Consider the following 13,201-nt stretch of genomic DNA (forward strand, 5'->3'; position numbering starts at 1 on the left):
TTGCAATAATTTGATGTAAACATATAAAAATAACAAATGTTTTAAAAGAAACAACACTTGTTTATATTTCAAAAATTATATATATATCATGTTATTGTATATTGATTAAATAATTATGTATCTATTTTATATATTTTTTCTAAATTTGAGAAGTTATGATTTATATAATTGATACATTGATTTTAATTGAATCTTATTTCATACATGATATATAATAAATTATTAAATTTATAAAGATTTAATTTAATATTTACAAATATGATAACATTATATTGCTACAATTTACTTTTTCATTGCTCAAATAAAATTATTCAATTTAAATAATTTATTTTTTATTTTTAAAGGTATAAATTGTAATTATTAATTATGATAAATGATATGTCTAGTAAAGAAAATAATTAAAACTTATTTTATTTTTATTTTTTAAAATAAAAATATTATTAGTTTTTAGAAAAATCAAATAATTTTTTTAGTAAAAATTTTTCTTTTAAATGTATCAAATATGTTTAAAATTTAATAAAAATACATTACTATTTTAAGAAGTATTTTTTCACAAAAAATTTTAATCCAAATAAATATTTTTTTAAGTAATACTATACATCTAAGTCTTTTTATGAACCAAGTCTAACCAAGTTAAATAATAAGATTTAAAATAATACTAACTATAACTGATTTTTGTTATGTTATACTAACTTGATTATACTTGATCAACAAAAATATTTAGATGTATAGCTTTATTTTTTTTAGATTATTTAATATATTTAATATTAATATTATTTCTCTTTAATAAATATAAATAAACTAAAAAGACAATTATACTTACGTTGCATATAATGACTTCTTTCTTATATAATAGTTTTTAAAATAGTATAAACATATCGCTTTAAAAATATTTTTTATAATATTAAAATTTGTCTTTTACTATATTATTTTAAACAAGAAAAATAAAAAAAATTGATGATAAATATTAAATATATCTCTACAATTAAAAATGATTTTTTTTCCATTCTTTGTAAATTTTCTATTTCTTTGATTTTGTTTATCTATTTATTTATAATATATTAAAGGTGAAACTAAATATTATTATCTTGAAAAACTAACACATAATATAAGTAAAAATGATTGCACATACATCTTAATAGTAAAATTGATATATTTTTTATTTAATATTTTTTTCGTCCATCTATCTTTAATTTACTAACATTAATTAAGATCCTTTTCGTTTCGTTTACTTTTCTTAATTATCATAGGGTATGAAAAAAATATTAATAATAATACTTATTGCAATATAAATTAAAAGATGATTATTCTAAACAGATTCTAAAAAATCACAACAAAAAAGTTCATATGTACTCATTTATTTCTTTGATAAGAATTATCATTATTTTTTAAAATGTTAAACTAAATTTTATTATAAAATAAAATAGGAAAAATAACTCAAACAAAAAAATATTGATTTAGAACAATTATGATTCTAAAATTTTTTATCTAATCAATTATAAGTAGGATAAGTAATTATCTTTAACTACTTACAAGTGTAAACAATTAGTTAATAAAATAAAAAAGATTTAATATTTATTTTTAATTTTTTTATTAAATGGTTTCTTATATACAAAAAAATTAATTTATTATAGCTTTACAAAATTCGTGAGTTTATAATTCTAGTTATTTTTTAAATTTGTCTACGATTTGGTTTGGTAAAATTGTTTGAAGAGGTGTTTGTGATTTTTAAAAGCATAAACTCTTCATTTTATATTTGGTAAATCAAAAAGAGTATGTACTTGTGTTTGCAACTTTTAAAAGATCGAGATACTTTTTTGAAAGCAACTAAAGTAAAACTTTTTAAAGTTGGCTTATACTTTTTCAAATTTAAAAGTCTAATATAACCTCATATATTAACGAATTTTTAAATTTAACGCTTAAATTTATGTCTTTTATAGTATTTTTAAATTTTAAAAGTTATTTTACTAAATATAATTGTTATTACTTATATTTATTAAAGGTCATTTTTAATTTGATTTACCAAACATAAATGTTACACTTTTTTAAAAAACTATCTTTTAAAAACTAACTTTTATAAATTATTTTTAAAAAGTAAAAATTTTAATGAACTAAGCCTACATATATCTTTCACCAATAATGACTTAATATTTTATTTTTTTAATAAATATTTTTCTCCAATAACGTTAGCTATGCACAAAATTTATTATTTATTTTTTCTATCAACTCTTATTATTTATCTATTGTCAATTTTTAAGTTATTTTTTGATAAATTCTGATCATAAAATTATCTATACTACTATCCTATATCATAATTTAGTTAACAAGCTAAGAACGATGAGATTAGCTCTTTTTCCTAAGGTTTATCATTAATTAATTTATTGAAAAAGATTTTAATAAATTTATTTTTTTAATTAATAAATATCAGATAAAATTAATTTATTGTGAAATTTTATTTCATCCTTAAAAATTTAGCACATTGAATTTAATATTTATACTTTGAAATGAGTTTAGTTGATAAAATTAAAATATAAATAATATTATTCTTGCACAAATTTTTATTAATATTATTACAGTAGTATTTACTTGAGCAATTAAATTTAGTTTATACTAGTATTAAAATTGTCTTATTTATTGTTCTATTCATTTAAAAAATATATATTTTTAACTTATTTTACATTCAATTAATTAAATTAAAAATATATTTAGTGACAATTTCATCAATATATCATTTTTCTTTATTTTTTTCCAATGAACCAAATTAATAATACTTACCTTATTAGTAGAGTATTATTTTCTATTAAGTAAATATGTAAGCTCATTTTTTATAAAAGAATAGAAATTTTTACAATAAAAATCATCAGCCTAACTCACCTAATGATGTGTTTTAAATATATCTACCTAAACTAGTTTGAAGCTAATTTGGATAAAAAAGACATTTTCAAATCAATTAAACTGTCCAAAAGATGTAACGGTTGCATGTCTACCATACAATTTCTGTGTGAATGTCTACAAAATTTTCTTTTCTTAAATCTAGACCATTTGTATTTTTTTATATTAAATCTGATTGGTTACAAACAATTGAATAGTCATATTCCAAAAAGTACACTGAAACATGTGAAAAGCTTCCCATCTTATAAGCATTTTTTGGGTCACTATAACTTGGAAATTGTTTTGCCCCGTAGTTTATTTATATTCAAAGCAACTACTCTAATGAAGATGTCAAAAACATCTTCTCATTATGATTTTTATTTAAGAAGTATAATTTATTTGTTTAACTACTTTAAATAAAGGTACCACTTTTATAACATATAAAAAATTAAATCTTATAATTTATTATTCAATAGTCAAAATAAAGTATTTTCACACGATAACAATTATAAAATCTTTATTGGAGTAGAATCATATTCAAATGAGATTTTTTTATGTTACAAAAAATATAATTAATTTATAATTAAAATATTATTTTGGTCCCTAATGTTTAGACCAGGCCCTATTGTAACTAGTATTTTAAACGTCTTATTTTAGTTTCAAATTTTCTATTTTAATCTCAAAAAATTTTAAATGTGTCCAATTTTGTCGCATAATTAAATTTGACACGAACGATTAGCAAATTAAAGAGCCAATAATATTTGATTTTGGTACACAAGTAAAAGTTTTTCCTTGATTCTGGAAAGTTGATAATTGATTAATAGAATTTGAATTTTTTTTACAAGAAAAAAATCAACAAGTATTATAAGAAGGTTTTCGTTATATTTTTTTAGCACACAAAAAAATATATGACTTAGCAATAATGTTGTTAACATCCATATTAGTCATTCTATTAATTATTCGTGTCAAATTCAAGAATAGAATAATATTAAACCCATTTAAAATTTTTTGGAACAAAAGTACAACATTTAAAATTAATGACCAAATTAAAATTTGACTCAAATATTAGAAACTAAAATACTATTATTTTACCCTTAATTTTAAATACTTATCTTTCTCTAAAAATGTTTAAAAGGTTTAATGTCTAACAAAAGACATTAAAAGAGATTATTTTTTATGTATTTTTATATACATTTAACACTTTTTACATTATCATTCAAACACGTATCTATATTTATTAAATTTTAAAAAAATAGTTAGTTAACTAAAATATATTAAATTAGAAGATAAACATAATAATTCAATATATATTGTAAAGTGTTAAATTTTAATATACTAATAGTGTAAAATATTTTACATAATTCTCTATTCGTTCTTTTGAATATTTATACCGTCAATGTAAAAAATTCTTATTTTTGTTAATGTGACTTTATGTAATTAAATGTATTTATAAAATTATTTTATAATAATAATAATAAATCAAAATTATATTCGAATTGTAAATTACATTTGTATCTACATTGTATCAAAATTATATTCTATTATATATTATGTTATATTTTTTTTTGGTGGAGATATGTTATGTTATATATATGAAACCATATGCATCCTCAACTTCATTTTGCATTAGAAAATTACTTTAGCACGTGTTAAACAACATTTTCATGTAAATTAAGTAAAACGTTTTGAATCTCATCAATTCACGCAATTTATTTCGTTACAACCATGCAAAAGAGTGAACCTAGCGCCACTGAATTGTTTTTGGCCTAAAATAATTGGAAAAAAAATGAGAAAAGAAAAAAAAAATTGTTTAGCTAATTCTCAGTTGTATTACTTTGTCAAAGGCTTTGAAAATTTGGAGAACTACTGTTGGGGACAAGCAAAGGAAGTGTGGCTCAAAGCTTTGAAACCCATTCAATCATGTTTTTTGTGTGTGATAAGAAATGTGAATGAGATAAGATGGAACCCAAATGAGTGGAGAGTGTGCCACGTGGAAGAAGGAGAACTCCCATGGCTTGAGGAGTGAGTGGATCACCCCAAACCGAGGTAACTGTTTCCAATCTCACAAGTGGGTTTTGCTCTTACAACCTGCTATAGCCAGTCACACTCGCTGATTGCAACCGATTACACCCTTCCTAGGATTATTGAGTGGTCAAACTTTTAGAAATAGTTAGTTGGGGTTGTGAGGGGTTTAAGAACACAAGCCTTTAAGGTGGTTTTCAGGGGGTTTTTGTTGATCAGACATAGCCCAACTTTCTAGGTGAGAAAAAATTCTAGAATATTTTTTCTTCTTTGTTCTCCTTCCCGTGAACATTTCTTTCTGCACATTTAAAAAAAAAAAAAACGAAAAGAGAAAAAAATGGTTAGTGGATGATGTTCTTTTTTGTGCAAAATTATTCAACATGGTTATGACTCTTTTCAATTGATCAATTGTTGGCTGTGTTAGTGTGGGAATTTGCATTGCTTAATGCTTCTTTCTTTCTTCTCCATTTTATTTTTCCGTGTTCATTTCATTTGTGTAAATTATATATCCTTAATATTCTCTTTTGGGTTAAAAGAAAACTTGATCTGTCTTTCTCTCTCTCATACATTCATGTATTTATTTAAATTTTTGTCAGGAGTTGTCTCCTTAAAAAGTGTCACACAAGGTTCTAAAAGATCCATATAGAAATTATATTTTAAGAAGAAAAAAATGAGCATGATGCTGTACATAATATATGATTTTTTAAAACCTTGGTTTCTTGTCCAGGGTTCTATTTGGTTATTGTTGGTGTTGTCCTTAATTATGTTCCATGTAAGTTTGTATAGATAATAACAAAGATCATTATGTTACAAATTGTGGATTTTGAATGCTTATGTTTGAAGCATGTATTCATTTATTTCCGTCCCTTTTTTATTGTTGTGTTTCTTCATATTTGATCCCTTTTTTCCCTTCCTCTAAAATGTTGAAGGGTATATGTGCTTGAGTTTCAAACCTGATCAAAGTGTGTTTAACATGGGGTGAAGTGATGGTGATCTTATACTGTAACTTTCAGTACTTTATTTATTTATTTTTTATATTTTTTGTGACTACTCTATAATGGTGGCACCTTATCTCAAATGATAGATTTATGATTGCAGCAACTGATAATGTCATTATCATGCAATCCATTACTAAAGAGTTGTTGCCATGGTTTTTATGGCAAGCTATATTATTCATTCAATTTTGGTTTAAAATTGGCATTATTTTCCTTTAAGATTATTCTTTTGTTCTTATTCAGTCACTCATTTTAACTCTTGTAAAAAGTATTTTTATTCTTAAATTCAAAATTGTCATTTTTCTTGCTCCCTTTTCAAAATGCAATTCTTAGTCTTTGGTATTGGAATTGGTTTTCTTTCACTAAATTGAATTAAGCGCTATTTTTTTTATTGTGGTGATACAGGTGCCAATCTTTGGTGTTTCGCAAACTGAATGAAGCTAGTTTAATTGTTTTATCTGATGACTTTGTCTTATAGGAGTGCTTTTGTGAGATATGGTGTTGCAGAAGAGGTTGAACTATAGTTTTGATGGCTATCATGTGCCTGTCATTCCTAGAGCTTCAAGATCTGTTAGGGTAATAAAATTATTTTTTTTTGCCCCCAACTACTTTTTTATTTGCATTATGTGCAGAAGTTTTAACATCATTATCATTGTTCCAATAAATGGTTTAGGGGAGGGGTTCCATCCGGAAGAAGCGCGACAGCAGTCATATACATGCTTTCGAAATTCTAGCTAGCGTAGCTGTCAATTTCTTGCATGCAAACGAGAGTTCCAACCCTGAAAACACTTCTTTTCCAAAAGAAGCTGATCTTTTTCATGGTAATGATGTAAAGGAGAAAGAGAATGATGAAACAGTAGGGTTGTTTAAGGGGGACCTTTTCACGCACGGGACGTGTAGCAAAACTACCACTACTTGTGTCCCTAGTTTGCAAGGAGAACATGACAACCAAAGGTACATGTCTAAATAGTTTTTTGTTTGCTTATGAACGATTTTGTTCCATGATCTTGATGGCATTGGAAATTAGTAATCATCAAATAAACTATCATTTCTATCTATGAAAGTTTAGAATGTTAACAAATCTACTCATGACTAAACAAAACTAACTTCATTGAAAAATGAAAAATTGTTATTTCTATTTATAAATGTTCAGAATATTAACAAGTTTACTGATAAATAAAGTTAATATTTAGATACTTTTGTCATATAGAAATCATCTTTGGTGGGTATAAAACTAGTTTTGTTTGGTTAAATTTGCTAGCGTATTAAAATTTCATGGTTATAAATGCTAGTATTGTGGTGTGCGAAAATGTGGCCCGAATAATGGATGGTTTATTTTCTCATGGCAGCCATCTTGAAGGGCAAGGACAAAATGTCCTTGAGAGGGAAGATGGAGGCATGAAAAGAAGAAATTCTAATGAGAAAATCATCCATATCAAAGGCAGCTATGTCGGAGTTACTGAACCAGGTCATAGGGTATTTAAAGATTGCACTTTGGAAAATAATGTGGAAAAGCCTTTGCCAGAGTGTCGCAATCATCTTGATTCTTCGCACGGCGGTTCCGCTGCTAGGAAATTAGTTAATACAGATAATGACGAAAACTTTGCTCGGTGCACTCAATCAAACTTGAGGAATAAGATATCGAGTCCACCACTAGACACACCAAAACTGAAGGATGCAAGTCCTATTGCAAGTGGTATGCTACTTGCTGTTGACTTATAAGAGTTCATAATTATGATACAAGCAATATGTGGCTCTTAATTGTTGTGTTGTCTTTTAGATGAGAACAATAGTAGAGACAACTCTGAACTCGAAAATTTACAACGCATGTATCCATTTAAGAAGAGGAAGTTCTTTAATCAGACCTCATCATCCACATCCGATAGAGGCTCTCAGTGTCAAGGCGTATTTGATTTTTCAGACAGCAAAGTTAATAGCACAATCCATGGTACAGGTGCAACATTGCATCACTGCCTGCTTTTTAATATTATTATTATTATTATTTGATTTTTCTGGCTAAATAATTGAAACTATTACATGCAGGGATTGAAGAATCGTCCTCTATAGCTGGTCAACAGCTTCATCCTGGATCCAAGGGTTGTAATGGTAAGAAACTTAAGGAAATGATTGCTAATATTTAATCCTAATTTTGTCCAACATCTTGTTTAAGGTTCTAAAATGGCTTTCATTATAATTTGTAGTGAAGCTTAGCATAAAATCCTTCAAAGTCCCGGAGCTTTTCATTGATATACCAGAAACTGCAACAATTGGATCACTGAAGGTATGTAAAAATCTGAGAGATAGTAGTAATATGATTTATTTACTATATTACGAATGATGTTCTTGAATCTATGCATGAAGGGTATCAATTAAAAAACAACAACAATGTTATGTACTTATTATATCATAATATATATGGTTTTTGAATAATATTAGACCACTTTAATATGTAATCAGTGTCTTCTTTTGTTTGTTCTTGCTTGCTTTGTTACTATTGTTTTCCAGAGGACAGTGATGGAGGCTGTGACAACTATACTAGGAGATGAACTACATGTCGGCATCCTTTTGCAGGGAAAGAAGATTCGAGACGACAACAAAACTCTGATTCAGACAGGGATATGCCAAGATGACAAACGTCATAGGTTAGGGTTCATGTTGGAGCCAAGACATACTAGGATTTCTTCACCTTCGTACAATGAAGACCCTTGTTATTTAACTTCTAGTCCACAACAAAAGTTATCTAGGTAACTATTCAATCTAGCATTAACATGTTTATAAGCTATGTGCACTTTACCGTACTGATTTTAAAATTGTGCATACTTAACCCTTGATATTTGCAAAATAATTTAATTTTAATGCACTATTAATGTAAAGAAGTTTTATATATACATTTAATTATATAACATTAGATTAGCAAAAAAAAAAAAAATACATTTTATATTGTTAGGTATCAAAATTAAACTATTTTAAAAAATAGTGTAAACCAACCTTTAAAAAACTAAACAATAATACTAAAGAGACAAAAAAATAAAACAGTACTTATTTTATTTAGCATTCAATAATTGTTACAACAATTAATGAATGTTAAATAAAGTAAGTTATAGTTGCTTTTTGATTAATTTTCTTTGTCTAGCATAACTAAAATACCCTCATCTCCAGGAAGTATATAAGAGAGGAAGAGATGAAAATAAGAGTAATTTGGTTATTTTGGGTTGGTTTGTACTTTTTTATTTTAAATCAAGGGTAAAGCATTTGGTTGTCCTATCATATGAGCAGTTACTAAATTGATCATGTTGAATAAACAGGCAATCAACATCATTAATGTTCCAACAGGGAACATATAATGTATCTCAAGAACGCTCTCTGATCAAAATTGAAAGTTGTGCTGAAGGTGATCTCAAATTGGCCTCCTCTGTAGCAGATACTTCAGCTAACAATAACATGTCCAAGTGTCGTGCTCTCGTAGCAGTTCCTGCCATTAACATGCAAGCATTAGCTGTGGTCCCATTGCGGCGCAAATCTGGGAATCCTGACTTCGGACAGCGTCGAATTAGGAGGCCTTTCTCTGTCCTTGAAGTAGAAGCATTGGTTCAGGCAGTTGAAAAACTTGGAACTGGAAGGTTTGTTTGATGAGATACTTTTTGTTTTTCTTTTGCTCCTGTTGATGTGTAGTGCTAAAAGTTGTAACTGTATGGTACTAACTATCAAGCGTTACTTGCGGATTGCAGGTGGCGCGATGTCAAACAACGTGCTTTCGATCATGCAAAGCATCGAACTTATGTGGATTTGAAGGTAAGTGGTTTATTTTATGCACTAAAGATTTTGTAAATTGAAATCTTTTGCAACAAGTTAAAAATGCCTAATTGCACGATGGTTCTAACCAATGCTACTTCAAGCAATTTTTACCATTTATTCTTGATAAAGAGAAAATATTAATGAGAAATAAAAAATTTAAAATAGAGAGGATAAGGGCGTGTTTGGTATCTGTTTTCATAATTTAGTGAAAAAAAAATATTATTTTTGCTGTTTTCACTTTTTTATTCACAAAATTTAAAAAACAGAATACAGTAAAAAGAAAAAAAAAATACAAACCAAACATACTCTTAAGAGATTATTAAAACATCCCACACAAATAGAAAAGATAACCTTGTCCTATTGTCCAAAAAAATTTATGTGAAATTACGAAACATGTGAATTTCATACGAAGGTATTTTCTAGTTATTTACATATCAAATTTATTAGAGCAGTGTCAACTATTTCCAAAAAAAGTAGTTTTCTTTTCAAAGATAATTTGCTACAGCACAAAGAAAAAAATACCTAGTCACAATGTAGATAACTACAACAACACAACACAAATATAAGACAAAACAGTAGTGGGAGTATACGCAAAGGTTTTCTCTACAAGATATTGGAAGAGATAACTTACAACATGGAGCATTTAGTTGAATTATCTTGGGATAGAAGCATAGAAACACCAAGAAAAATACTTATTTGGAGATGTAAATAAACAAAACATGCCAAATGTTACTATTTTGAGAGAAAGTTTGTGTAATTTTCAGCCTTGTTTTCTATCTCTTGTTTCTTTCTTTTTCAACATTTGTTGTAAATCTCGACCCAAATGTGGAGAGAAAGATCAAGCGCAAACATATCCAAAATACATCAAAATGCCTACACTCCACTTTTTTTCCAATCATTATCTCAATATAAGGATCAACCATAGTATAACATTCTATCTCTTGTTTCTGTATTTTCTGTCTTGTAAAACTTAGGAAACATAGTTTAAAATGAGATATCAAAGTAATTGCATTCTGTTAACTCTTCCATGACCATATAAATGCTGCAGGATAAGTGGAAGACATTGGTGCACACAGCAAGAATCTCCCCTCAGCAAAGAAGAGGAGAACCTGTACCTCAAGAGCTTTTGGATAGGGTCTTAGCCGCACACGCGTATTGGTCTCAACAACAATGCAAGCACCAACTTAAACCTTTGTAAGAGCCTGTTCAAAAATATTGAAGCATGCAGAAGAACAAGTAAATTTGCTGCAAAATCTAGGTTTAAAGTAGTGTAGTTATCCCCAAAAAAAGAAAAGAAAAAAAGTTGATAGTATGTTCATCTTACATAATATGATAACATAATTGATCCATAATTTGGCTTTTCTTAAGCTTGGAATTAGTTTGGTGACCTTTGTAAATTAGTTATTTGACCTAAAGGGAAAATATGTCATAATAATTCTTTCCATCCCTTGTGGGTCAATTGTTCGCTATGCGATTAAAAGCATACTAGAATAATGAAATATGTATAGAAGTTGAACATTTTTCTAAATTAGTTACAAGTAATTTGTTTATAATACAAGTTACAAACATTTATCATGATACTTTAGCATAAATGATGATCTAGTATTCTCATGAGCGAAAAGTGAAGCTTACGAATACCGGCAAGTGTACTTGAGCGTTCAAGTAATATTACGGTAAGTGGATATCGTTCCCACAAGAATTAAGGGATTGAACACGCAAATATCGAGTTAAATAATTAATTAGATCAATAAAACTTAGAATTGGTGAATGTTGAATCTTGTTAGAAACTTGAAAGGCTTGAATGTTGAATTTCTTGAGGGCAGTGAACGGGTAATTGATTGAAAGAGAATATATGATGAAGAAGTCAAGGATTTCGGAGATGTTTAAGTCCTTAGAAAAATCAAACTTTGTTTTCCTATTCTAAAGCAAGTAAAGATCTTTTTACGACAAATCTCAACTAACCAATTTCTAATATCTTGCCTTCTCGGTTTTTCTTCAATTAACCAACAGCCAATGTCTTGGTCAATCAATTAATTGAAGAGGTTAAGTGAAAAATCTAATTCAGATCCTCATAAGATTCAACAGTAGTCCTTAGGTTCGATTATATGTCACATATCTAAGCTAGTCCTGTCAGATTGAATCTTATGAGAAAACACAATTTTCAAGTTCTAATTGGGGGTTTCTTTGCCAATTGATTAGTAATTTGTCCTACTTACACTTCCAAATTCTGTATAGAGGCCTCTTAATTCTTGAAGTTAGGTATTGTCTCTGATAAACCGCATTTTTAGGGTTTATCGCGTAGTGATTTTAGGGGATTTTATGACCTTTTACTCACATTTAGTCAACGAAATAGCATGGTTTCATGATTGTCTTCTAAATTGTGCTTAAGTGTGAAAACATACTTTTTAGGCCCTTAATTGCTAATTTTGATTCACCTTTGGTTCCACTAGATGCCTTGATATGTGTGTTAGTGATTTTAGGTTGAAAAGGCTAAGAATGGATCAAAGGAATGGAGAGGAAAGCATGCAAAGTAGAGAAATCATGAAAAATCAAGGATTGGGAAAAATTCACACCACGCGCACGCGCAGCAGATGCGCACGCGTGAAACGACGAGGTTGCAAGGCGACGCATACAGGTACATGACGCGTACGCACGGATGGAAAATTGTCAAGCGACGCGTACGCGTGACGTGCGCGTACGCGTCGATGTTCACACATGACCCACTTAAAGTGAATCCGCTGGGGGCGATTTCTGGGCTTCCCAGACCCAAATCCAACTCATCTCTGATGCTATTTAACCCAAGGACTGAAGGGAAATTACAAGCATTTTACACATTAGTTTAGTTTGAGTTTAGTTTTGGAGGGAAAGTTAGTTTTAGAGAGAGAGGCTCTCACTTCTCTCTAGGATTAGGATTAGGTTAGATCTATATTAGAATTTCTTAGATCTAGGTTAATTTCATGCTTTGATTCACTTTTTCTTTTGTAATTCTTCTTCTCCTACCTTTCCTCTCTCTAGTTTTGCATTTAATTCTTTTAATTCTCTACTTTTATGTTGCTACACTTTTGTTTCTTCTATTTCTCTTTCAATGTAATTTATGATTCATGTTCCTTTATTGTTGAATTGCTTAATTCATTTTACTTTCCTTTTATATCTTCCATGTGTTTGATGAAATGTTTGGTTGGATTTTAGCATAGATTTTGTTCCTTTTGACTTTGGTTGAGTAATTAGTGACTCTTGAGTTGTCAAACTCCTTTGTTGATTGATAATTAAGGCTCCGTTTGGTTGATGTATATGATGAGACATAGACACAAAGACATAGACATTAAAGACATAGACATTAAAGACATGGACATAAAATATTTGTGTCTATGTATTGTGTTTGGTAAAAATAAAGAACAAGACACACATATTTTAAAAAGACTGAATTACCCTTCATTCTACCACAAGTTTTACTATTATTACTGTACATCTATTATCCCAAACACTACATGTCATCATCATTAAATTTTATTTCTTTT

At 28.0% G+C, this 13,201-nt stretch overlaps 1 protein-coding gene across 1 annotated transcript; it reads left to right on the plus strand.

Moving 5' to 3' along the window:
• The first annotated feature begins 6,054 nt into the window (after positions 1-6,054).
• On the plus strand, positions 6,055-11,208 carry LOC112794949 (telomere repeat-binding protein 5-like). Its single transcript, XM_025836909.3, has 10 exons — positions 6,055-6,464; positions 6,562-6,842; positions 7,238-7,584; positions 7,669-7,842; positions 7,932-7,994; positions 8,090-8,169; positions 8,394-8,632; positions 9,194-9,508; positions 9,617-9,680; positions 10,732-11,208. The coding sequence occupies exons 1-10, from the start codon at positions 6,384-6,386 to the stop codon at positions 10,879-10,881; spliced, it is 1,794 nt and encodes a 597-aa protein (XP_025692694.1). The 5' UTR covers positions 6,055-6,383; the 3' UTR covers positions 10,882-11,208.
• The last annotated feature ends 1,993 nt before the right edge of the window (positions 11,209-13,201 follow it).

Source organism: Arachis hypogaea, chromosome 4 (assembly GCF_003086295.3).
Source record: "Arachis hypogaea cultivar Tifrunner chromosome 4, arahy.Tifrunner.gnm2.J5K5, whole genome shotgun sequence".
In the NCBI taxonomy this organism is placed as follows: domain Eukaryota; kingdom Viridiplantae; phylum Streptophyta; class Magnoliopsida; order Fabales; family Fabaceae; genus Arachis; species Arachis hypogaea.